A 27541-nucleotide genomic window follows, 5' to 3' on the forward strand; every position below is an offset into this window, starting at 1 on the left:
TTTTCCACCTCCAGAAATCATTGCCCAGTTGGATAGATGAACTAATGAATTAAGCAGAAGTCTGCTGTAAGTGTATGCAAAAATATGTAGGAAGACAGTTTTTTTTCCTGAAAGAGCTACCCTCCTAACATAAATGATGTTTTACATCAGGAGTACACATGGGATACTGAATGAGGTCAGAGAGCTTTTATGAAAGGTGTGGAGGAATAAAACAGGGCTAAGCACATTGCAGCATTTTTTATGATCTTCCCTATGCTTAGGAAGTGAAGTGAAGTGAAGTGAAGTGAAGTGAAGTGAAGTGAAGTGAAGTGAAGTGAAGTGAAGTGAAAAACAGGTTGCCAGGCCAAGTAAGAAGTTTTGGTTAATCTTTTCTGTTTTATGTTGAATCTTCTGTTAGTAACTATGTCTTGGGACACACCTCAGTATGGCAACACCTGTCATCTTGTAACATTTCTGTAAATTGTAGGGACTTTTCTAAAGTTTAAAATGGTATGAATAAAGCAGGAAATAATGTAGGTGTCAGATTCTGATTTCAATGTGAATCCATTATTTCAATTACTGATTACTGTCCTCTTGATTTCTGTTCTGGTGTAAGTGAAAAAACAGCCCTAAGGAAATAACTGACCTGTGTGCACACACTGATCTGTGCATTGGAACTCATTGCTAGTCCAAATTAATATTATCATTGCTTTATTCTACACCTCCTTTAAAGAATAGCACTCTAAGTAAACTAGAGGATGTGCTAAAAATTACTTATGGTGTTCATGGATTTGTGAAATCATAGTTAAACCTGAATCTGAGTCATATATACATAGGGAGGAGGGCAACCAAGGTGCAGGAAGGCTTCAAGTGCAAGACTTGGGATGAGTGGCTGAGGTCACTTGGTTTGCTCAGCTTGGAGAAGGCTGGGGGTGACCTCAGGGCAGCCTGCAGCTTCCTCAAGGGGGAAAGCAGAGGGGCTGGTGCTGATCCCCTCTCTCTGTGACTGCTGACAGGGCCTGAGCAGATGGAACGAAACTGCATCAGGGGAAGCTCACACTGGGCATTATGGAAAGGCTCTTCACCTAGACAGGCTCCCCAGGGAGTGCCACAGCTCCATGCCTGTCAGAGCGCATGGAGCATCTACGTAACTGTCTTGGTCACATGGTTTAGTTTGGGGTAGTCCTGTGAGAAGAGAGCTGGAGTCTATGGTCCACATGAGTCCTTTACTACTTGAGATATGCTATGGTTCTGTGATTCTCTACTTAGTTTTGGTGGAAATTTTGACCCTTTCAGTTGGATAGCTGAACTAATGAATTAAGCAGAGGGTTGCTGTAAGTATATGCAAAAATATGTAGGAAAACAGGGTTTTTTTCTGGAAGAGCTGCCGTCCTAACATAAATGTTGTTTTAAATCAGGAGTATACATGGGATACTGAATGAGGTCAGTTGTATGTACATTCATACAACTTTAATTATATTAATCCTTGCATACAGGGACTAATATAATAAAAGTTGTATGAATGTACTTCGATATAGCACTCTTTTATTATTTTTTTATTTGTCTCTTCTGAACTGAAAGTAATTTGGTAACACATCTTGTGTAAGACCACACCAAAAATCTGTCCAGTTCATTGTCCTGAGAGTAGCAGTTATATAGCACAAAATACATGAGGGCAAGCACATAAGTACACCTCTCTTGTGTGGCCCCCACGGCCTGCTCTTAATCTTTAGGCTGGGATTTTGGATGTAATAATAATTCTTGAGGGATTATTGTTCCACTTTGCGAATCCTTTCATTATTCAACCTGCATTAACTTCTGGCACCCGCAGCATTCCATGTAAAGGAATTCCACACCTGAGTTTGGTTTGTAATTAGGAAATATATATTATAGTTTATTTTCAATACATGACATCTTAATTTATTCAATGCTCTTGTTGGGAAAGACTTGTTGTTCCTTACTCAGGTTCCCCTGGCCACGCGATTTCTTAGACCTCTGCCCTTTCTCTTGTCTGTTGACCATTTTTGAGGATAAAGAGTCCTATTCACTCAGTCATTCTTCACATGGAAATTGTTCCATAGCTTTAGTCTTCCTTGTCTCAGGTCTTTGTATCTTGCATGGCTTTTCTGTGTCTGTTTCATAACATGGGAGCCAAAACTGCACAGTACACCATGTGAGGCACAAGGAGGATCTCAGTGGTGGCATAGTGTCCTGTTTGTTGCCAATTTTAGTATTGGGATTGCTTTTCTGGACAGCCTCTGTACCATACTTGTCCATTAAAGGTAAAAATTTACAACAAAGTTTAAAGGTTAAACTTTGCAAACACTTCCCTAAATAGCAGTAGCTAGTTCAGAGCACATGATGTTATGTATGTGGAGTGTTGGCTTTTCCCTGCCATCTTCATTGCTTTCCCTTTTGTTGTACTTATATTTGTGCATTAGCAAGACTTAGTGCACTGAAAGATTGTTCACTTTTCCAGGTCCAGGATATTCTCTGGTCAACAGTCAGGATACTACTTATGTACTTATCGAATAGTAAATTTTCCAAATTTCTGCCTGAAGAGTATGCCATGAAATATTCAAATTATCAAAATGGCAATTATTTCTGCAAAAGTAGCCCACATTTTGACTGATGCTTTCTGAGCATCTTGTGTAGATTTTTCAGAGTTAATGACATTGACCTTTGAAAAAATTAAGTTTCTTGAAGTCGCAGATTAGCTGTTGAAAATTACATAGGATTTTTCATCCTAATTTGAAATATGTACGTGTTTAGAAACAATGTATGATAACAAAAGTAAAAGAACTAAACTGAAGTTTCTGTAAAGGGCAAAGGGCCAGACTTCTAAAGTATTTACTTTTGTGGGTAGTGAGAGTTGGCCACCTCAACTCCTTTAAAAACCTGATCCTGAAACCATTTTTAAGACTGTCAATACAAAGGATATCTGGAACTATGCTACAAACTGCAAAATCATCTGCCAAGGGCAATGTCTTCTGAGAGACATTTGTATCTCTTTTACTATAGAGATATAAAAGCTGTTTGAATACTTATTACTCTGAAGTAATTAGAATAATTCATTTTAGCATTAAATATTTGAAAATAAATATCTGAATGAAAGGTCACTGCTTTCTTAACTAATACAAGTTTTGTCATTTCCCAAGAGACTACTTAGAAAAGAAATATATCTGCTGCTGAGGCTCCAAAGCTGAGATTCAGGAAACAGTAGCTTCTGTTTGACAATAATAAAGTTCATAGGATAGGCTGCGAGACTTTCTTTCAAGGTAAAAACAAAGGCTTGTTTCATTAGCCACTGATACTCTGATCCAATAGTAAAAAAGTAAAATGTTTAGCCTCTACACAAGCAAAAGCATCACATTTTTTAATATATAAATCTGTAAGGAGAGTATACAGACCTATGAAGCCTGGCTTAATTACAGAGCTTAATGAAAGGCATCTGTCCTTTGACTGCAGAATAGTCCACAGGGCCGTTGTTCCTGTCAACCATAATGGAAAAAAAAAAAATAAAACCTCCCCCACAATATGGAACAAATGCAGAAAAAAACCTGCTTAGATGTTATGGGAGTGAACATTTGTCTTGAAAAGGAAACAAAACCAATATGACTTTTTCAGTCTGCGAAATCAGAAAAACGATCCCTGTAAAAGAAGAGAAGCAGGAAGATGGGTAAATGCAGAAGGAGGTATATCTGAGTTTAAGCTGCAAGTCATAGGATGGGAAGAAAAGAATTCATATCAAGCAAAATTTTTATTATATACTTATAATACTTCTGTGTCTGGTGCTTATGTAATGTAATAAACTGACAGTCCTGTAAGTATCCTTGTAGAGAGCATTTGAACAAACATCAGTCTGTGTTCCATGACCAATACATCCAGTCAGATGAAAGTTGACTTGTACTGTCTGGAAAGCAGTGCACTTCCCTGAATAATAGACAGTATATTTCTTTGGCACAAAACAAATGCTTGCAATGGGTGAATTAACATGACTGACAGAGTTCTGTTTATAACAGCTCAACATGAGGGAATTTATCCATTTTTCTTTAAGAAAGTTTGCTGTATTTCACCAAATAACTTGAGCTTCATTCTCTGGTAAAAGCATTTTTTTCTTTTAGGAGTATAGTTTTATTACCTGGACCAAATCAGAGTGTTTAAAAACTATTTTATCTCCTTGAATCTTATTTTGAGTCTCATATATGGCATTCTAAGGATATTTTGCAAAGTATATCTAAAAATGCAATCTTTCATACCATTTATTTGAAGTGTTTTAAATAGTTTATCTTGTCTAATGTTGTAGTTCCACATATACTGTATGTAGCTCATCAAGCAGAAGCATATTCTTCATTATAAACTTTAAAATCAGAAATGCAGCTTCACATAATTTTATCTTTAGACCAAGCCTTGACACTGTAGTTTTGAGTCATGAGGTTTAAAAAGCATGATTCTCTTTTTTGACCTGCCGAATGTCTTTCATCATGCTTAAGAAAGTAAATGGCAAAGGGGAGTAGTCGAGGAGGACTAGCAAAGCAAATGACAGAAAAACACATAACACAATGATGTTGAAAAGTAAGCAGAATTAATCTTTAAACTGTTTCATATTTTCTATGGAGATCACATGGGTGTGTGAGGATTTATCTTCCAGAAGAAATTCTGCTGGGGTTACTTAGGAGGTTTTCCTTGTTTTGAGGTTTATTTTCTGTTTTAGATCAGCTTCAGTGCTTCTTGATCTAAGATGAGCTGAGTCTTCCCCAGTCTGTGTATACATACTCCAAAAAGTAGCCCCTTTTATATCCTTATTCCTCATCCTATATCCTTACAATCTGGGAACATTATACAAGTCTGATGTAGATGGGGAACTTGGGTATGCACAAATCTGTTTATTAAAGAAATTAAACTCAAAGTGTAAAGTCCAGCAAGAAAATAGAAACTCTGCAAATCCTTTTTAAAAAATGGAGAAACTGTGTCTAGCATTTCCTTTCCCACATTTCTGTTCTTCTTTCCATTAGATGTGTATTTGCTCCACTGTGTTCTGCAGAATTTACTCTTTTTAGAAATACCTAATTCTGCTTCTTATTGGCTCTTACATGACCATTGTAGATCTCATGGATTCTCATAAAAAAAATCTGTCAGCAGAGTCCTTCAGATTCCCTAAACTGATTGAAAACCATCTTCTTTGGAAAGAAGCTAGAAAATCAACATTGGTTTTTCTCCATCTTCGAGTGTGTCTTCTAGTCTGATTAAAGTTGCCTTCTGGTAGTCATTGGTAAACTGTTATCAGTTGATACAGTTAATATAAGACTTCTAGATGTTATGTCTTGAATGCCTATTTTATTTAGGAAGGCTGACATGGAAGTTGGTTTGGATGCTCCTGGGCTGTCTGTCTGACTTGCTTCCTGCCTGTTGGTTTCAATAGCAAAGTGGACTCCTAATCATCCCTGGACAATGCATTTTAATTATTTTTACTGAGTTCCCTCCTATAAGGAGCTTCAGGTTCTCTGTTGAGATGGAATGTGTGCATAGTTGACATTTCAGTTTTCAATAGTGTCAGAATATGGGAACAAATCATACACAGCTCCTCCAGAGACAGTATGAAGATGTGCCAAAGAAGAAGCTTGCTGATTTTTGTGAACACAGCCAGCTCAGCCCAAAGGGACAGCTCTCTGTTTTGGTCAGAACCTGGGACTTCTTCCCTGAAGTGACCTAAGAGAATTTGCAGTATTAACATTGACCTCAGGAGATCTTTTGATCCTATATTCCTCCCTGGAAAAAGATTCAGGCACTTTCATGACCAAATTTAGCAATTCCAATTTTGAGTGTTCTTAATACAGATACATGAGATACACATATAATACCTGTGTACAAAATGAATCCAGTTATTTGAACTCAGCTGTGACATTTTATTTACCATTCCACTGACAAGATTTTAAAATGGAGTTCAAGTTCAGAGTTAAATACATCCATTGATTCATAGCACAGATTTTTGCATATATATACAAGAAATTCTTTATCCAGTAGGGAAAAATAAATGGGTGATACTGCTTTCTTTTCCAACAGAGTTCTAAGAATTACCTCATGAATATGCAATGTGCCTAACTTAGTTTATTGTTTCATTAAGGTCTTGGCATTGATAAGAGGACATCTTTACCACAGAGCAATTCTTCTCCTTGGGATGATTCACTTTTCAATATATCCATACATGCAGCAATAAGACATGGAAAATGGAAGTTACTAACTGGATATCCAGGTAACAAGATACCTCCTTTTTAGGATATATTGTATCCTATCTCCCACCCACCACAAACAATTTAATTTTGTTTCATATGTATAGAAATTCTCCTAACTTCTTAGGTTTTTGACCCCATGCAAAGATCTAGAATGAGCACTTCTAAAATACAAACTATGTATTTTTTTCATTTTCCAAATATTTTGTCTAAAATGCAAACTATGTATTTTTTTCATTTTCCAAATATTTTGTCTGCAACTTACTTAAACTGTAGGGAAAAAACTTATAGAATATCTCAAGTTGGAAGGGATCCATAAGGATCATAACATCCAAGAAGAAGGGCCACTGAATTAATTAATTGATATGAAATAAAGTTACGTGGAATTTTGGATCTCAGTGGTGCAGTGGTTTTTTTGCATAAATAAGACTCCTATTTAGGTAGCCCTGCACTAGAGAGACTCTGGTGCAGAACTAAAAGTCTGCAGAACTGTCACTGCACAGGGGCTTGTCAAGAGGCCTAGTGAATTAATCAATTGTAGCAAAACTGTGTCTCCACACTGCTGCTCTGTATCTCAGAAGTGACCCTTGGTCTGTTCCTGTCCCTGTAGGCTGCAGTCATTGGTTCCCTCCACCATCCTTGTACAATGAGTCACAGATTCAGTCGTCTGAGCCATCAACAAAGAGACTTTGGCTGTTTGATATTGTTCATGACCCTGAAGAGAAAAATGACGTGTCTGAAAAATACCCTCATGTAGTGGAAAAACTGCTCTCACGGCTTCAGCATTATCACAAACGTTCAGTGCCTGTGTTCTACCCTGATGAGGATCCCGCCTGTGATCCAGCAGCAACTGGGGTTTGGGGTCCTTGGGCATAGTGCATTTTGCACCCTGCATAAAACCTCTGTAGCAGAGTCTGGTTTATGGACTCAGAGTCCTAGTGACATAGTTTGTACTGTCTTTAATGAGCTGTTGCTAACTGTGAGCTTATTCTTTGAATAATTCAGTATTTCTTATTCTTGATCTGTTGGGAATCTTACTTCAGTCTTTTCCCATTCTCTCATTCCCAACAATTATATGTGAAACATTTGGGGTTTTTTCTTAATATTCTTTGTCTGGAATATACTTCTAGTGTAGAAGATAAACATTGCCTCCTTCCTTGAAAGAAATTGAAAGGAATTGAATTCCTTGTCAGGAATCATGGCAGCACAGACATCCATAATTAGTCAGTCTTGTGGAGCATACTGAATGCTGTTTTCATGTTTGTCCAGAAGACAAATTCTGCTGAAAGTTATTATAAATCTGTATTGGCATAAAATTTTTTGCCTTTTGCATGTACTTCCATCCAGAAAAGGGAAGAGTAAAAAAAAGAAAACCTCATAAATACAACAACATCTCTATTTCTTGTTCCTTCTAATGCATCAAACCAGAGTAGAGAGTGATGATCAACTGGAGTGCAGGGCTGTCAGGTAGAAGGATCTTGACAGGCTGAAAAAATGGGTGAATAAAGATTTCATGAATTTCTAGAGTTGCAGTTGGGCTGGACGAGCTGCATTCAGGAGTTCATGCTTGGCCATGACCAGATGGAAAGCATTTTCATGGGGAAAACATCTAGGCATTCTTCTGGACAATAATTAGGACAAGAGTTGCCATTTTCTCTCTAGGTGAAGAAAAGTAACTCGTTGTTGTTCCATATAAGAGAATGTAGCCAGCAGCTAGGGGGTTGTCTTAATTCTCTTCTATCAGTGCTACAGCACAGCATCACATTTTGAGCTTCCCTATACAGGAAAAGTATTGGCATGTTGGAGTTAGTTCAGTGAAGAACTATGAATATGATCATGGGAAGGGATAAAGAAATGGGTAAGTTTATGGTGGTGAGAAGAAGGGAAGTTGCTACCTTCAGCTACCTAATGTGAGAGCATAGAGAAGAGGAAGTAGGACTCTTCTTAGAGGCGCAGAAAGATGAAAAGCACAGAGGGAACATGTGGAGTTCCAATGCAATATAAGGAAAGGAAAAAAAAATCACACCCTGAGTTTAATTAAATATGGGAAATGTGGCAACCCTAATCCTGGGCATCTTCAGTCTTTGTTTGGAGAAGATTCTGAACAATTCTATCCCTGAAGCTGGATCAAATTTGAAGTTGACCTGGTTTGGCAGAGGTGGTGAGGAGCAACCAGTGACCTCCAAAGGCCCTCTCTGCAAGAATTGCTCAACGATTCTTTGATGAACAAAACCTTACTTTTATTATCTGCCTGGTAAGTACTCTGTCTTTATTACCACAGCGGAGTCTGTTTTCATCCTGAAGTGGGCTCAGAGCCATGAAGAAACCAAGCCAGGCAACATTTCTCAGTTAGTCATCAAATTGATGCAAGATAACCTGCCAGCTCTCTATTAGTGTCTCAGACCCTGAGTTCTGGTACTGTTTCTCAGTGTCCTTGGATAAGTTCTCAGGATGCAGAGCTCAATCTGTCATCATCTCCAGAAAGCAGGAATCTAATTGCCTTTTTCCTGGCTCCAGGACCAACTCATATAAATTGCACTAAAATTTTGCAAAACTTCCCAATTTTCTCTTGGGAGACTTGTGCTAATTGTTAGCAAATAGATTAATGAGGAGAAAGGCTTGAAAAAATCTGTGCATTAAAAAAAAAAAAAAAAAGATGAAGTCTGAAAAAAAGATGAAACAAGAAAACTGAAAATGCATATGCTTTCTAATACAGCTGATTCACCACTACACTGTCTTAAATCTAATCTTGAGAGCTTGTCTTTTCTACCTTTGATGTTTCTTCTATGAGTGGAAGATAAAATTCTCCAGAAACCTGTTCAGCTTTTTATCTTTCTCCCAAAGAGCTTTATTTTTCTCTCGCTCCTTTGTCACTTCTGCTCCTTTATATCAGTTTTTTTTCCTATTCTATTTCATTCACTATCTTCAGCCTTGAAGACAAAGAGAAATGTAGGTTCAGAAAAAGTAATTCTCATATAATAGACAATATATTTTCTCTGTGGTTTAATTGGATACATTCCTATGGAATCCTGTTTCAGACAGTTTCAATTTCCTTCTCCATTCATCCATCAGTGGCTGAAAGCAAATGGTTGCAGCAGGATATGACAAGGCAAGCTCTTCAGATTGTTCCTCACCTTCTAAACAGTCACCCAGTGCCTCAAAAACCAGTTTCTCTTCCATTAGGTTGCACCAGCCTTTCCACTGGGGCCCTTGGGCATAGTGCCCAGCCTTGCAAATACTTTCTAAGCTGTTGGTATTCACATAGACATGCATTTCCACAGCTTATCTAGATACTGGGTGAATCATCTGGTTGTTACCTGCCTCCAGGTAATTTATATTTTCATTGGTAAAACTTACCTACTGTGACAAAAGCTCCTACTATACTACAGTTAGCAACTTTCATATGAACTAATATATTTAAAATATTAAAAACATTATACATTCTGTAGAAGCAGTTTCCAAACTGGTACCTGATCATATCTCCTTCCATTTCATGAAATACTTTTAGGCTTTTCTTTCTGTCATGTGGCTTTTCACTCAGTTCCTGCTCAGGCTTTAGCTAACACACAGCTCATTTGTTGAGACCTAATGTTGTTGGGACTGGTGCTGTGAGAGCTGAGAGAGCAACACGTGGGAAGCCTACAGGAGGGGCTCAGGTCATTATGAAGACATTACTCGTCTGCTACAGACATAATGCTTCCTACTGATGGTCGGTTCCTTCAGAATCCACTAACTTACAGGAATCATGTAGACCAAACCTCAGAGCTGGAAGTCGCAAACATGACAGCTTGCCCAAAAACACCTCTGAAGCACATCCAGCATCAGCCAATCTGCTGGGGTTTTCATGCTTTCTGATGGGATAATGGGAGGCCTGTACTGTGACAGACGAGAAAGGATGAGCACTCTCAGCAGCAGCTCTGCGAGTATTTTGCTTATATCCTTTAAGTTATGACTTAGACAACTTGTGAGTTAAAAACCTCATGAATTAAGGAACAAATTAGTGAATTCCCATGTTAGTCTTGTTTGTCTGAAGGAGATTGAGCCTTTGTTTGATGTGTGTGTTTCTTTCCTTTCCTAATGAGCTCATAAGATCATAATTTACAGACCAGGTTGTTCTGTAAATTAGAGAGACCCAATCGGACCATGACGATCTTGGCTTCAGAGTACAGCAGCATTTCTCTTTTGAGCTTTTGAAGATTCTTTATGATAACTGAGGCTTAGGTTCTGTTATTTGCTGACCACATCAAGGGAGGGAAAATGTAAGCAACAAAACCTTTTTATAAGCTATTGTATCACGTTGACAAAGCTTGGATCTTCCTTCAGTAGCTCCAAAAACCTTTATTGCAGTTCCCTTTTCTAGCAGTTGAGGTCAGTTTGTTTTATACTGATACAATTATTTATGTTAGTTTATAACTGACCTGTTTGGCGAAACTGCAAGTTCCATATTCTAATTGTAGCGTACAGTTAGTAACATGGTTTCAAGTATGGGATTCTGAAAGAGTGAAGTGTTACATTACCTTTGTGACCTTTGGATTTACTATTTTTGTATGTGTCATAATGATACATGTTGTCCTTCAAATGTCTTTTTGAGATAAATCATCCAAAGAACAGAAGTTCCATTAGTTCTTATTCATCCAGAATGTTTTGGTACAGTTTATTTGTGCAATCAAATGCAAATGGAGACATTGACAGGTATTCCCCAATAAGTAAGGCAAATAGATCCAAAGTATTTATGTTATCCTCTCTTTTTTCATAGTGCATGTTCATTTAGTGTCCTGTGTACAAATGCAGACATGTAAGATTAGAAAGCTAACTGTTCTCAGTCAATATCACATATAGCATTTTCATTTACAGTAGGCATTACAAGATGTGGTTGTTGCAATAACAAGGGACTGAACTTGGGGGTGGGGGAAATTTCTGGCTGACATTCCTGTCTGTCCTTCAGCATTCAGCACTTGTATTACATGAGGAAAGATGTCTTACCCACAGAAGTAGAAACTTCTGTTAACGATATTTTTAACTGGGATTTTTATGCCGATAGCTAGTTTCATGGAAAAGAAAAAAAAAGTACCTAAATTGTAAAAGCTCAATAATTAATGTCCTTGACTTCCATCAATTTCAGCTCCTTGGATGAAGTTACAAAAGATAAAAAAAATTCCAATTTTAGTTTCAGAGGTAAGCAGAGCTTTTATGTGTTCTTTTTTCTCTATGTCCTGCAATCTGCATTTTAATTTCTTGCTGATATCCTAACTTATATATTTCATTTACTAGGAAGTGACTGTGACACATCAATGTCTCACACAGGTATTCAATTCACCCTCTGTTTCCTCTTGTTATGTTTTAAAATCCAAAGATTCATTCTTTTCTCAGCTACAGTAGACCTAATTTTTATTTTTTTAATTGTCTAATTATTTTCCATGGGTGGTCCTTCATAAAACATTTGAATTGAACTGTGTTAGGGAAAAAAACCATCTGGCTGACACATTTAGATTGGCTTCAGCAAAGAGTTGTATACTCTTAAGTTGTTTCGAATTGGAAAATAGAGAATTCTTTATATGTTTTGTGGTTACTTGAGTAACATTCAAAAATGCAAGTATTTTGAACTCTGAAAAAACTTCATTTCATCCCTTTCCAATTTCAGATTCATTCTTAATCTAGCAAATATCTGAGCATTATGAATTTGAAAGTCTTAATCTTTATGCTTTAGAAATTTTTTAAGCTTCAGAAAAGTAACCAAGTTGAGGAAGAATGCTGACACTGACTACTCATTTTGCATTGCTTACTTGTAAAAAAGATGTACACAGTCAAAGAGTGCATGATCTTATAAACAAAACAGAAGATCCGGATCTTTTCTTGAGTCAAAGGCCATATATTCCATATATGAAAATAATTTGTCCAACTTTCCTAAGGTTGATAAATGGGTCTTGGATTAAGATCTGAGTTTAATCCTCTTCAGAATCTCTGAATTGAAGAACCCATGAAGAACCCAGAGTTTAAACACTTGTGGTCTGTGTGGATTTGAAATTCCACTACCAGTCCTTGATGGCCTCTCATCCTACTTTCTGATACAGTGGTTTAATGGTAGCAATATACCCAAAACTGTTTCATGCTTTCCTTAACAAACAGTGAGCACCAAGTTACACAGAGAATCCTGTTAAACTTGTGCCAGCCTATTGCAGACAGGTTTGGATGTAAGGGCTGATGGTGATAGAACCATTGATAGCGTTGCTATCCACATGTGCTGGAGTTTGGCACACAAGGACATGCAGTCCATGTGTGTAGCCATGTTTGTAATCCTGGGGCCAGAGATCCCCAAATGACAAAGAGGCAGCTGAATCGCAAAACACTTAAAGTCAAAATGAAAGATTACTTGACAAATGAAGAACATGTCATGTCAAGCACTACCAGGGAATCCAGAATCTAACTACAGGCTAGGGCTGTCCTAAATCTAGGAACACCAAACCATTTCCAAGATGTTGCAGTTATTAAGGGAGAATTTCCTGCCTACCTGCTCCTTTGGCAGCCCACCACTGCTCCAGCTAGACCCCAAGGCTCTCATAACATTAACCTCAGCTTGGTGGAGGGATCAGAGGACCATTTCTGCAGCCCAGCCCTTCCCTTGGCAGTCCCTTTTTGAGCCCCACCCCAAGCAGACCCATAGGTTTCATGACTCTCAGCTATAAATAAGCTGAGGTTTGTAATGGGGAAGTAGTGCTTTTGGTAAGAGAAGGGGAAAAAAACCCTGCCAATTCTAAGTTTGAGGAGGTTAAGCAATATTTTTGCCAGCGGGTTTCCAGCTGGATGTTTTAACTCTTTCAGCTCACTGTCTTTGTCAGCTGCAGGCAGTGGACTCAATTTTGTTTCAAGCTGGGTTATTATGTGAGAAGATCCTGGTTGAACATTTGGTGTGAAGAACTCCCTGGGGTTCCAAGCTGCTGCCTCTGAATCCAGTGCTCTCCCATCTTCTTCCAGTGCATTGCAATTCATGTATGAGCTCATCTACATTGGGCAGAACTGCTGCAAGGAACAGTAAAAACTTTTTTTTTGGCACACAGCAGTCGGAATGAGTCAGCCATCCAACCATGGATGGGATCAGTGACGGCCCTTGTGATAATTGCATGCCGTGGTTAGCAGAGGCAAGGAGGATGATGCAGTACTTCTTCTTGTGTTAGTGTTCCCTCCTGAGAGTGTTGTTTTAGCGGGGTGGGGCGCAGAGATACTAGAAAGGTCAGTGATGTATCTGCTGCCAGGTTTCAGAGAAGTGACTGCCGGCTGCCATCATCAAAGCAGTTACCGGATGTGGATCCCCTAATCCTGGCTAAACTCAATAGCAATAAAGGCAGTTATATTTTGTCTGCAGGACTATAGTTAGGAAAGAAAGTGTAGTCCGAATGGCTAGATTTGGATCTAAGGAATGCAGTGTTTATTTGGACAAATCTTCAAAAGCCACAACAAGGTACTGCACCAAAGCCACAGTTCTGGGCTGCCAGATTTTGGCATTCAGGACAGTGATAAAAATAAAAAATCCCTGTCTTTCTTTTCAGCTATGCATTCTTGCTATTTCTTCAAGCAAACAAGGAGTCAGAACACAGTGAATACACGTACAAACAAAGTAAGCTGTGTTTGGTATTCAGCAATGCTTATTGAGTAATTTTGGGCATAGAGCCCATGGTAATGAATGGAAAACTTTGATCAGGACATCTGTGGTCTGCCCAAATAATTTCATGGGACCTGCAAATCTGCCAGAAACATCACTCGATGGCCCTATTAACCAGGGATGTTGAAGTCTTTCTTGATTGTGTACATTCTCCAAGCACACTCATGAACTAGGAGTCATTGATTTTTATTGGATAGAAAACTCAGAAATAGCTTATTCAAGGACATCTGAGCCCTTAAGTTTACCCTTCACATTTATCCTGCTTCACTGGGAAAAAACTTTAATGAGTCTGTCTGGACAATGAAAAGATGAATGTTGACAGCATTGAGTCAAAGTGTGGACTTAGCTTCTAGCAAACATACTCTCAGTTCCAGCTTAACTGCACTTAACTTACAGTAAAAAATAGTTTGGGGTTTTTTTAGCTATAGATTATAGTCTGGGCAATTCTGTGATTCCAAATTGTTTTCTTGATGTTGCTCATCAGTGTGCAGTTATTCAGGAAAATAGTCAAATCCTGGAGGATCATAATTTTTCCCCTTTTTCCTTGTGTGTGTGGTAAGAGGAGCCTTTTTTAAAAGGCTGTGACCATTGTAACTGCCAGAACAAGAGCCATGAAAGCACTGCTGCCCTGTAGGTGGCCTCTATAGATGTACTGAATTTTCACTTTAATTCTTGTCCCTTTTGCTTTGTTTTCAAATATGCTGTTTTACAAGTCATACTTGATGGAAAAAGCGCTGTCTGAACTAATCCCAAAGTGGCTATTAGTCTGGTCTAGTCATACCCCGCAGCCCCAGCAGTGCAATGTTGTAGAAACAAAGTCATTCTCCTGCCTTTTCAGTTCTGTTTTGACTTTACTCTATAATGAAGAGAGCATGGTCATGGTATATTAAACAACTGGATAACAGCAACATATACATTACCATCACTCTGCTTCTAACTAAAGCTTCAAAACTAATATAGTGGAGAAGCCTGGCTAAGAATTTACTGACAATTTTCTTTTGCCGTAAATTCAGCATTAGAAAAAAAATGGTCCAGACAGCTGAAATGGCATAGCCTTTGAGTAAAAAATGACATATTTATAGTATCAAAGGAGACTTATGAAAATATCCCAGCTGGATTTTGAAAAATGTAGGAGGGAATAGAGTAGAACAATTGCATTTCTGTTTATGTTTGCCCTAGAAAGTAGCCCACTGTGAAGAAACATTTAGGAATGTGAATGACTGAGAGAGATTGTCTCTTAGAGGCAGCAGGTATAAGATGTCTGAAATTCCTTTGAGTTATAATTGCTTGTTAACAACAGGATTTTTTGGTAATTATTTCTGCCCACAGTATACAAGAACATAATGTACATTGCTTAACATGGAGAACTTTTTAGAATTCACCTTTTTCTGTATGTACTTTTTGATAAAGAAAAGGTGATGGAAAATAAATTTTAAAAGGAATTTTTTAAAATTATTATTCCAACACTCTAAAATGGAGAGAATTTTCTTACAAACATAAGAGTTTCTATGCAAATGTTTATTCTATTAATAGCATTAAGCATAATTGCAAGAATCTATATTCCTGGCAATAAAGACTGAGTGTAGTGTTAAGAGGCAAGTATAATTATTAATCCACAAATATCTTTGAGGATTTTTGTATTACGCAGTGAGTTACACATTTCAGATTTGACTTGTGACAAAACATGCATTAAATGTGTGGACCTAATCCAAACCCCAAATCCAAACAAAGTAAGCTCCTACATTGTCTAAGTTTGTTGTATTTCTGTATTTTGTATTTTGACCGTGTGGTTCTAAATACCAATATTAAATTACTTAGTATCTGTTTTTTTCAGAAGCAGTGGGGATGCTCAGACCCTGCTATCACAACACTGTTTAACAAGAATTCATTTCAGAGCCTCTAGCAGTGTAAGCATCATTAGGTGTGAGAAAAGCAGAGTTTTTAACAACAGCCACTATCCATCCTTTTACTTAACATTGTTTAATGACATTTATTTGATGACATGTTCAAATAAGTAATGGCCTCCTTTTAAATGCAAAGGCTGGTTTTATCTGTAGGTTATTTTTATTGTGCTTGTCATGAATGTACTGCTGATGCACAAGAATACAAGAAAGGATTTAGGAACACTTGGTTTATCCTAAATATTATCTAGGTAATAAGTGACCATAATACACTGATAATCATCAAAATTCTAGATACAGCCAAGATCTGGCATTGCTTAGGTCCATAACAGTGAGCCCCAAATGCACACACAACTATAGGTGCACCTATAGCACCATTTCCTTCCACTCCTGTCTTAGGAGCTGATTACTTCAGAGATCTCTGAATTATCAAAGGAAAAGTCAGAATAATTTCACTCAATGCCATAGATTCAAGTGAATGCAGTGCTCATGAAAGGTCTTTGCCATGAGCTGTCGTCAGAAGATTTGGAATTAATTAATGATTAAGATACATCCATGTGTCTCAGTTGCCCATGTGAAAAGGTGGAGAGGACAGGATATTGTGAGAAATACAGATAGGGCTGTGCTTGGAAAAGCTTTGTTTGGGGCGTTGGTCACTCAGCCCGAGTGCAGTCATGGTTCCAGTTTGCGTTATAAACTGACCCAGTCAAGCTGTAGAGCAGAATTACATATTCCTGTTTATCATATGAACTGGAATAATTGTTTTAGTTCAGGGAAAACTCTTTGATTATTGTTCAATGAGTAAGTTATATATGTAGTGGAATCACGGCTTATTTGGAACATGAATCTGAAAATATGATGACAACCTTTAATCTATATCACTGCTGTACGAGGAGAAAGTTACTCTCTCAGCGAACAACTCTAGTTCAGCTGAGTTACTCTCTCAGCTAATAACCAGTTTTTAAATATATGCATATTACAAACATTCTATTCTTGCTTAATGTTATTTTTGTTTTTTTCATTGTGTGTTATCTAGATATGACTCCAGAGAAAGTTAGCAAACACACATTTATTCATTGAACTTCAGTCTCTAAACAGACCTTCAGATCAGACCTTAGGAGTTGTCATTAATAAAATTTACTGCACTGAAAATGTTGTGATCTCCATTTTCTCATCCTTCTGCTCAAAAACCTATAACGAAAGTTTTTAAATAAGGAATAAATTACAGCTATAAACCCTATAAAGAAATATGTTTAAAATAGAATTTGTTTTTGGTAGACCCATAGTAAAGCCCACAGAGACAGAGAGCCCCATAAATCTGGGAGATTTCTGTATTTTTAAAATGGGCCCATATTTAAGTTTACATTACTGCTTAGGAACTTTGACTTCCAAAAAGCCATAACAGTGGCTACTGTTCTTTCCCTTAGGGTCCGAACAAGGAAATCCAATGTTTTCTGGTCAGCAGTAGGAATTCCACTTTGTAATCTGACACTCTTCATTCCTCTCCTCTCAAAGGCAGTAAACCAAAAACTTAAAGGCAGAACAGATTTTCAGATCATGTAGCATTTGTAAATCCTCACGCACATTTAATGATTTGTTGGCATGTACAAACTGAAAACTTCATGACCTGGTCTTTCTCTTGTCAGTTCCTGCTCTCATCACATTGTCTAGTTATGCACGTTTCACTGAGAATTCATGTTTTTGCATTTCTCTGATTTCAGCCCTATTGTTCCAAACTCATGAGGAACAAAAAGTCGTAGAAGAGCCAATATCTTCATACTGGGAGGCTGATACAGCTTGACTGTAGCCAACAGATCTATGCTAGTTCATACCAATAAGAATGCAGCGATTAGAAAGATATTAGTCCCTTTTTTCTATTTTTTAATATCTGGTGTCTAGCAAGCATGTGGTGGTGGCATGCTTCTGCATATGTATGCAGTGGTAACAATTGGATCTTTTCATGCTCAGAGTGAGTAACTCAATTCTACTCAGTCTGTAATTTCTTTCTGACAGGCTCGTTATTTCTCTGCTGATGGTATGGTTATGGTTAAGGGCAACTGTACAATTTTAAAATACAATTTTTCTGTAAGCACAGTATGTCTCTTCAAGCACACTTCTGTCCTAACAGCACATAAGCCTGCTCATCCAATGACCATGGCTGCATCAGTTGTAGAATATGTTGTAAGACACTTGGAAGAACAAACATCTTGACACACAGTTTTACTTGCTGCTATCATCTCTGTTTGTGCATCTTTCTGTGATGGATATGTATTTTTACAGTAGGAATTGCAAAGTCTCTGGACTCTGGACTAGGAAAATTATCTAGTTGCTTTGGCTGCTTGTTCTCATTAAGGATTTTTTCAAGTTCATGCTGGTGTCAGCATGCCCTCTGACTTCATTGGAAGACCTCAGTGCTATTTGAAAAAATCAGATTATTTTCAAGCATGATAGAAACTGCAGACTCAGTTGGAACTGTGTAAACTTCCATAAGACTTATTTGTAGCAGGAACAAATGAAGTAAGGACAACAGTTAGGAAATCTGTTTTGCTCTTCTCTGTGCTTTCTATATATGTGCTGCTCTTTATCCACATATATTGAACCTCCCTAGTAATTTCTGTGACTATCTGTTAAAGATCCTAAGAGGTAAGTATTTTTGGAACATTTCTTAAAACTATTATATTTTCTGGACTTTCAGAAGAAATTCTGAGAAGTCCACTCCTGCAGCTAGTACAAATTTCTGGGTAAATAATAGCAAGGTTTTGGTGAATTCTACACTTTGAATTTGAGTACCTACCTATATCTGACTCCTCTGGTATATGACTTTTAGCTTGGATCTGCACCCAAACAGTGACAGAAAATATGAATGTAAATTAGAAAAATAAAAGCCTGTACATTTCCCTATGTTTACTGTAAGGAGTTTGCAACAGTAAATTCCAGCGCAATGATTTTTTACTCCTAGGATATGATATGGGTATTATTCATTGTCACTCTTAGTGAATTGTGTATATCTGAAGTTTATGCATTGCCTACAAACCAGAGTGTAATTTAGAAGAGAATGCATTTACTACACCCCGTTCTTCATAGATAACCAACACCTCAGACTTTCTGCACACCCCTTTGAAATTAGCTGCTGGGAGGAAGGAACACTGGCAACAGTGTTAAGGAAGTGCAGTCTCAGGCTCTGCACTCCCTTAATTAGAAGTCTCCCTTAATGAGACTCATGGTTAATGGTGATTAATGTTCCGTTCTATTTTGCTAGTTCTTCCTTGCGGGAAAAGATCACATAAAGCTGAAGTACTTTCAAATAACTATTGATATTAATGAATTTCTTTTAAAAGGAAAATTTATTTCTACATATGTTGCTAAGAAATTAAGAATGAAACTCTTATCCAAGAGTGTGTCATTTAACTAAACCTGACAAACACAATTGCACCTAACTGTTGTAGCTGCTTCTCTTCCCAATGCTGGTGTTTTATTTTTTTTTAAACTTCAAAGTCTCCAAATTCCTTCTGATTGATGCACTGATTTTTTAACAATGTCTTTGTTGTGTACTGCAATCAGACAAGTGCTAATATCCTTGAGGAATCTGGCAGGACTGTGGGAATCTTCCAGCCATAATTGCATCTTATCTTAAATGTGATGATATTGGCAACTTCAGATGAGTTGACAGAATGTGCTGTTGCTGAGGGTGATACCAACTTTCTCCATTGACTTATGAGGCTAAGGGTCATTCTTTTATGCATTCTTTGCTGCCTCTGGTATGGAGTTTTTAATGCAGCTCTGGAAGATGTTAGAGACATAAATGCCTGCTGTATTTAAACAAAGAAATAGTGTAATCAGGAAAAAATCAACAGGAAATCCTAATTACATAGTTAAAATTGCTAGCATGATGAATTATGATCAGTAACCCTGAATTTTAATTATATAGTTGAAGTTTATTAGTTTGAACATTATGAGAAAAAATAAAGCAATATAAAGATGCTGAATGTAGTTCAACTTATTGTACAACCATGTTAACCCAGGTTTTGGATTTATGCATTCAGTTATTTGCAAGTTATTTTAGCTGAACACTTTATTTTGTTTGTTTTTCTTTTACAGGTTCTAAATGCAGAATAATTCCATTGAAAATTAATTTTGGAGCTGAGGACATTTCAGGGGATTCACTACATGCCTAAATGTGTAACCTCCTTATATTTATTGAGTTTTTCTAAATCTGGATCTGTGCCTCAAGCCATGGTTATCACTTGTTCAAATTCTGGTACAGATCATCCACTTCTCTGGTAATAAATATGGTTTCCCCAAGTATGGGGGTAAAACCACGTGATTTTTATTCTTGTGAGTTAATCCACTTTTCTTCTTCCTCTCTATTTACATAAGACAAGTAAGATACTTGTCATTTAAATTATTAATAAGCCCATGACTTGCAAAATATTTATTTGCTGGATTTCATTGTTTATGACCAGACTATGAAGAATAAAACAATGTTTCCTCTTTCATTGTTTTTTAAAGAGAGAGTGATTCACTTATTATGTTTAGAATAGGACTAATAGAGGTTCAGGGCCACTATAATTCTTTAATTAATATGACAGATGAGAAATAAAAAGGTGCTTCTTACTTTTTTTCACTGCATGTACTCTTATCTGTACTTCTTGAAGACCACTTGGCCTACAATCACTTTAAAAGATACCATGATTTGACTCTGAGTCACATGTTTTGATTGAAATCAGATAGCCAAAACCACAAGAATCTTAACTTGTTAGGAACAGTGACTGTTCCACAAGTGCGAATCCAGAGACTGGCATACAGGTGGTAAGAGGAGGATGCAGATAAAAGCTGCTGATATACCCTCAACTTTGGGTTTTATTAATTTTCCTGCTGTTACGTCACAAGGCGGGGGTTTTTTGTTTCAAGGCCAGAATATATACTCTGCATATTAACAGTGACTTCAATTCTAATTTTCAGTGTCAGAAGTTGGTCAGAAACTGCTTCATGGAACCACTTCTTAATGACCTTGTACCTTGACTTTCTTTTGCAGCACTACAAATGACTGTGCACTGTGTCCTGGACATGCTGTGAATTCCCCAACAGAGCATGATGCATCACTTCATCAAAAGAAAAAGTGTAATTCTTCTTAGTTTACTAAATTATAGTGACCAATTTTCTCCTTTAGGATTTTCTCCAAGTGCTCCAGTTGTTGCAACAATTCATAATGAATTGTGACTCCCAGGAAAGATCATCAGTTGAATTAATTTTGATGTTAAAATATGACCTGTGCTTACTTGTCATTCAGTGACTTTGCAAATGTACCCACCAATTTCTTGTGTATCCGTTCCATGTATACCATAAGAAAAGGCTAGGAAAAAAAAAGTTAAGAGAAACAGTACTAGTTGAAATTTGCAATTTTTTAAAAATTTGCAATTAGCAAACCCCCATCTTTAAAAGGTTTCTGTGGGACAGTCAGACAGCCGTATTATTGCATGGGGGCCACCATGTATATTTTCTCTATTTAGTACTATTTTGTGAACTACTGTTGATGTATAATTATTTAATTTGGCTATGATACCGAGTTGTAAGGTGTAGGTAATAGCTCAGTAAGATCTTATACACTGAAATAGCAATTTCTATTATTTAAGTTTTGTAAATTAGAATGTTCTTTATTCACTACCTCTTTATGGATATTTTGCAATTGAAGGAAAAGCATGCATTAATAACTATGTAATACTCTTGGTCAATATGTGCCTTATTTTTTTCTCCGTAATTAATTTCTTCCTTTCTCTTTCCTCTTCTCTTAAGTAGCCCTATAATTATCATCATTAACAATTTTTACTTTTAATCAGCTCTTACTTCTCTTTCCTAATTATTTTCAATAATTGCAATGTCCTTGCAATATCAGTATTGTTTGTTTCCAACGTATTGTTTTGATTCTATCTTTTCTGCTCAAATAAGGAAAGCATTAATTCCTAGGACTAATCACTGTAATGTTTTATTAATGTTATCTCCAGCTAATTATTTTCACTTGTGTTTTAATATAGATCAGTCATCACTTCTTAAACAACTAATTTAATTATTTCAGAGACAAAAACATAAAAATGCTATTTAAAGTTTCCTACTTGCACACAACATAGTTAAAGATGAAGTGTAACTTAGTGTGTGAGAGAATCTATGAGAAATAAAAGGCTGTTGTTGTGCTTCTAAATGTGTGATCCAAGGCATCTGTCTTTAACAAGGATAGATACTGTGGAAACAAGTTTTATGCTGCAGTCAGAATTGACCATTAGCAGGGAGAAATATTATTTGATTATTTTGCAGAGACACAAGGCAATTGACTCATCAGCAGACATGGTTATCCCTGAACACACGCAAACCAATGGCATAGAAGAGAAATTTACACACCCCATAGCAAGATGTAGGTTTGCAGTATAGATGGCTTTAAGAGTGTTTGTTAAGAGTGTTTGCAGTGTAGATGACTTTAAGAGCTGTGAAAAATAAGTGTAATTTCCATGAGGGCCATCATCCTATTTAGAGATAGTGATTCAAATTCTGAGTTTTTATGATGTGACCAGTAGAATCCTGAGTTAGAGATCCCAGCAAGTCTCTCATGCTAACATGCAGATATGTACCTAAAGTGTAAATGAGCAATAAGGTGAAAGGAGTTGTTACGAGAATGATGGTGTTTTATTTAAAGGAAAGCTAATATTAGTGAGAAATGTGTGTTTTAGTAAAGAGCTGGATCCCTAAAGAAATTCAGCAGCTTGTTGTCCAGAATCCTCAATTTCTAGCAAAAGCCTTTTTAGCAAAAGCTCCTAAATACGTCTCCTTTATTTATATTGGGTATGATTTTCACCTTCTTTTAAAGTTGATATAGAGATACCATATCAAACAAAGTGATTGATTCAGGTTTCAGTGAATAATTGGAGAAAGAAAATTCTTCATACAAGAGAATACCATAAATCCTTCAGTAGGGTTTTTGCTGTCATTAAATTTATTTTTTAAGGTTTTCTTTTAGCCAGAGTTCTGATGAACACAAGTCTTTACTGATACAACCTTTTGAGCTCAATTACATGGAATTTAAAGCCAAAACACTAGATGAAATTTTTGTGCCTTAATTATACATACAAGGCGTTATTAAGCTGAAGTACAAAGTCAGAGTGTTATTTACAGAAATGCCATTTTTTAATGAAAAGGCACAATATTTTCAAAGAAGCTTCATGCAGAACTATCATCTTTCTGAAGACAGTTCAGTGGGTTATGTTAAAAGAAAGCATTTATTGCATTTGTTTGCCTTAACAGTCTTATCCCAAAAAAGATTTCATTACTGTGTCATTAAAAGCTACAGATACTGGAGCAATTAATGTTAAGTGTGCTGACACACATTTGAGGTTTCTTAATAGATTCCTTTTTGAGTTCTGAAAAAGTTCTGAGGTTATATGTTCTCTTCTGTGTAGGGTAAAATCAGCAAGTTTGTTTGCTAGTTTTAAGCCAGTAATGCTTCAATCCTCATCATTTATTCAGTGTATATATTCTTTGAAAGTATCTAATATTAAGGGTCACTTAAATTTAGTGTTGTGTGCTGCAATGAACAATGAAATCTGATTTCAAAAGTGATGGAGTTTTTTAAGAATTGTGGTTAAACCTCTTTGTACATGTTCCATTTTTTTTTTCTGCTGAAATTCAGAACACATGGCCTTGTGCTGAGGAAGTTAACATTATAATACTCCGTAGTTTGCCCAGTTACAAGGAAATTGCTACATTGTAATTGTTAGTACATAATTGTGATTAGTGATTGACGAAGAAAAGCCTACTGGTGTCAATTAGTATACAGGCCATATCAAAAATACATGCCTCAACCTTAAAGAGCATTTTTCCAATTCACAAATATTTTCTTTTAGCAAGATCCAGGTTTCCTCAGGTTATGTAGACTGTATGTGATCCTCCACATTAAAAGATCATCCCCAAATTATTGTCAGTATGTATGTAAATATCTTTTGTTCTTTGGAAGACACTGAAGTTGTGTGCCTCCAGGCTTCTTAGGACATCTGAATCTCTTTAATCTGTCACTTGTCAGATTAGTGCTTTTATGTGGCCATTCACATAAACATGATGTAGTCCCACAGGATGTTTTAATGCTGTCGGAGGTTTTTTTCAGAGAGAGTATGTCTGACTTGTAAGATTATAATTTAAAATTCATATTTGATGGGTATTTCAGGTATTCTATAGCTAAAATGGACTTAATGTTATTATTTTTTTCTTTTTAAATTATATATTATGTGCTAACTACTTTCTGGAAAAATTAAATACGTTATGCTAATGAAAGATATTGCTGTACAATATGCCCTCCAAAGGTTAGGGGCCATTTAAATTTTGAGTGTATTGGAATAGCCTGTGGCAAGGTCCAAGCAGATGGTAAAAGAGTTACTTCTCAGGAAACTTAAATTTAAACATAAAACAACTCCTTTTGTATTTTGTTGCTGTTTTTAATTTATTTTCAGAGTTATGGATAAACCAAAATATTTAGTGCTGGCAAAAGTCCTACACTGCATGGTTTCCAATTTGGCTTTATAATCAATAAGCCTGAAAACAGAAAGTAAAGACTTCTCAGGGAGAAACAATGATCAAGGTTGAAACAATGGCCAAGTTGATTCAAGATAGCATGGTTTACCCTGAGAATTCTATCCTTCTTTTACATTGCCTGGAAAGCTCATTTAACCTATTTTAGAGGTTGATGTGATCATTTTATATTATCAGTATTAGAAGTATGAAGAGTTTTGATGCATTTGTGATAGGAGCAGGAAAGGAAAACAGTGAAACTAGAGCCACGTGAGACAAGACAGGGATTTCAAAAACATCCTAAAAGATTACAGTATTACAGATAGCTGACAAGGATAAACTACTAATAGATGATGAGGATAAACTACTAATTCATACTCCTGGGCTGGAGGGCATAGTTATATCTTCTGCAAGGACAGTTTTATCAGAGTATAAGGTGTGGGAATGCGATAGTCTACAGGATAAACAAAGCAAAGGGGAATCCAACAAAAACCAAACCAGACCAAAACAAAGGGGAATCCAACAAAAAACAATCTGCATCATTGTTTGTTCCTTCTTTTGGATCTTGGCAATGCCATGATCAGTGTGTGAAATCCTGAGCATCCAGATAAGCATAAAATATGTTAGGAATCCACTTCCTATCATTGAATGTGGGGAATGTGCAGAAATTAGCTCAAAACCAACACATACTGCCAGCGGGAGTAGTGGGTGTCTATGACTACTCTGATTTTTACTGCTCTGGTTCTCACTGACATGCTGTGGTGCTTAGGAACTTAAGTGTAATCATCTCTGAATTATTCCTAAGTCAGAATTCTTAGTAATGCCAATTTTAATTCTGAAAAATGTTTCAAGCATTTATTATAGGACTGGGAATATGGAGTAATAAGATTGTTTCACTGAATTTCTTTGGATAGTTTGGGTGAATCTTCCCAGTTCTTAAGCAATTTTTTCAAGTGTTAAATTGCTTTGAAAAATTGGCAATGGTACAATCTTTGAGATTTATCTCTAATGATGTTTACACTGATGAATGAAACATTAAACATTTTTGAGATATATAATTCCTATAAATAGCACTACGCTATTTCCTTTTATAATTTGTAACATAGCCAGTAGAACTGTAGGATATTTTGGAAAAAGTCCTAGAAAATGCCTCATTTGTGGATGAATAAGCTAGTAGTTGAAGAAGGTATCAGAGTTGCCTTTTTTCAACTGGATATATGAGTTGATAGAGTAATTTCAAATGTTTTATGGGTAGTAGCCTTCTCAGTCATTTGAATGTGTGTGATTTCTCTCAGCACTCCTGAGGACATTAGAAGAGAAAAAGATTAGCATAGCTAGTTATTAATGTGGGAATTTCAATAATTGACTATCTTATTTAAAACCCATCCTCTTTAATTATTTATACCTAATGGATGTCTTGGTTTGTTCAGTTGAAAGGACACTGATAACTTAAATTCCCATTAATTACTGCATCAAAGTGCACTTTAAAATACTCTCTATCCTACAGCGCCAAATTATGGGAAAGGAGATAAAACCGCTGTTACTGCTGTTGTGTCAGGCAGCATTTATTTGGCTAGACGGCTTTTTTTTACATACTAGTTACAATAATATGTGTTTCAAAAATAGAGATTAGGCAAAGTGATAAATCTGGATCCCTTCAGTGAGTCTGAGTGTCTGCATTCAATTAAAGCCTTCTTAAAATACATTGGTAGATTCTTCTATTGTACCACATTGGCAGAGTCCCAAATTAGTTTAACAATTAGTGTCCCCAAAACACCAAGCTTGGTTCAGAGATGGAATGTGAGACCCCAGAATACTCAGCCAGGGTCAACAGATATCTCAGACACCCACCACAAGCCTTTGTTTCTTCTCATGTTGCTTTCTTTTTAAAGGTCTCAGAGTCTGAGACACTGTTTTAACTGACCTTATTTTTTCAATTTGTTTTTATTTTGATGAATGCCTGCTGCTGCCTTGCATTGGTCTGTATGTCTGGAAGAGTGCTTTATTCATCACTTTCCCATGGAGGCTTAAGCAGCCCTGTCCTTCATCCCTTTCACTTATTCTTCCTATCTAAATAGGTTATTAGACTAGCTTTCCTAAGTCACCCTTGACTTCTTTCTCCTTCATCTCTGTAGAGTTGAAAATCTCAAGATATGTCTCTGGGTATATTGGAATTAAGTAATCAGTTCAGATTCAGTATGATTTAAGACAGCTTCCAGTCCTTCCTTCCAAACCTTCTTCCTATTTCCTTTCTCTCTGCAGACATCTCTGCGCTTTCTGCTGCTCAGCACTGATCTTTCCCTAGGTCATCACATCCCGGTAAGACTAGATACTGTACATTGATTGTGTACATAACAACTTTGAGGTAGTAATTTTTCTTTATCTATGGCTACAATTCTCACATTAACTTTATTTTTTACCTGAGCTATAAAATTCCTTTCCTCTGAAGTCTATACATTCAATATAGTATTGCTGTTATCCACTGTGGATGCTTTTGCACCTTTTTCATTGTCTACAACATAAAGTGATAATTTTGAATGACCTTTTTAGCTTAACTGCAGCCTCTTCTCTTTTCTTGTTTGCTCCTGAAGTCTCCAGTATGAACAGAGGGGTTTTCCCATTCTTCAAATGTCTTCCTTTTTTTTTTTTTTGTCCCTACTGATACAGCTATACAGTAGATAGATAAATTCTTCTCTGTAACACCATATACTGGTTGACGCTAAAGCAATGAACTACTGAAAAATTAAATATCATAGCTAAGTGCTTAGAAAAACTGAAATTTCTGAAGCTGCAAATCAAAACAAGTGTTACTTGAGAAGGACACATTCTCGAAGATTTATTTCAGCTGATGTTTTACATCTTACTTTTCTTTTGGGTAGAAGAACAAAAAACCCACAATAAAATAACACCCATTTCCCAACTCAATTTCCTCACTCTTCCAGAGCTGAGTCCTCCCTTTTATATATTTCCCACCATCTTCTGCCTATTAACTCCTCTTTTCCTATTTTCCTTGGAGTTTTGGAACAAGTTCCAAATGCAGCTTTTTCTTTGACATTATTTTACTCCAAAAAATTCTTCCCTTTGTGTTTCTGTAATCAGATAGTTCATTTGAATAGAATATTAACATTTATTCCATTCCTTCACATTGAGAAGATTTTGGAACAACAGCCACTTAAAAAATAAACCCCAAATATCAACAGCAAAAAGCAACAGAAGAGTAAGTGCAA

At 36.6% G+C, this 27541-nt stretch overlaps 2 protein-coding genes across 4 annotated transcripts in view; both read left to right on the top strand.

The window, feature by feature from the left end:
* The window catches only part of ARSB (arylsulfatase B), a 64305-nt gene extending 55177 nt beyond the window's left edge, over positions 1-9128 (top strand). Inside the window, exons 7-8 of the mRNA XM_064736021.1 lie at positions 6104-6232; positions 6820-9128. Of these exons, the coding sequence (XP_064592091.1) occupies positions 6104-6232; positions 6820-7085 (395 nt within the window). The 3' untranslated portion in view covers positions 7086-9128. The remainder of the gene's footprint in view (positions 1-6103; positions 6233-6819) is intronic.
* Positions 9129-11353: 2225 nt separating this feature from the next.
* LHFPL2 (LHFPL tetraspan subfamily member 2) overlaps positions 11354-27541 on the top strand; it is a 136630-nt gene continuing 120442 nt past the window's right edge. Inside the window, exons 1-2 of one of the 3 annotated variants that reach the window (XM_064736143.1) lie at positions 20373-20888; positions 26577-26633. The gene's annotated coding sequence lies outside the window, so the exon portion shown is untranslated. Of the gene's footprint in view, positions 11385-11489; positions 11514-20372; positions 20889-26576; positions 26634-27541 lie in introns of those variants that run through there. The other 2 variants (XM_064736144.1, XM_064736145.1) reach the window with 2 other exon arrangements.

The sequence above is a fragment of the Zonotrichia leucophrys genome, chromosome Z (genome assembly GCF_028769735.1).
Source record: "Zonotrichia leucophrys gambelii isolate GWCS_2022_RI chromosome Z, RI_Zleu_2.0, whole genome shotgun sequence".
NCBI lineage: Eukaryota > Metazoa > Chordata > Aves > Passeriformes > Passerellidae > Zonotrichia > Zonotrichia leucophrys.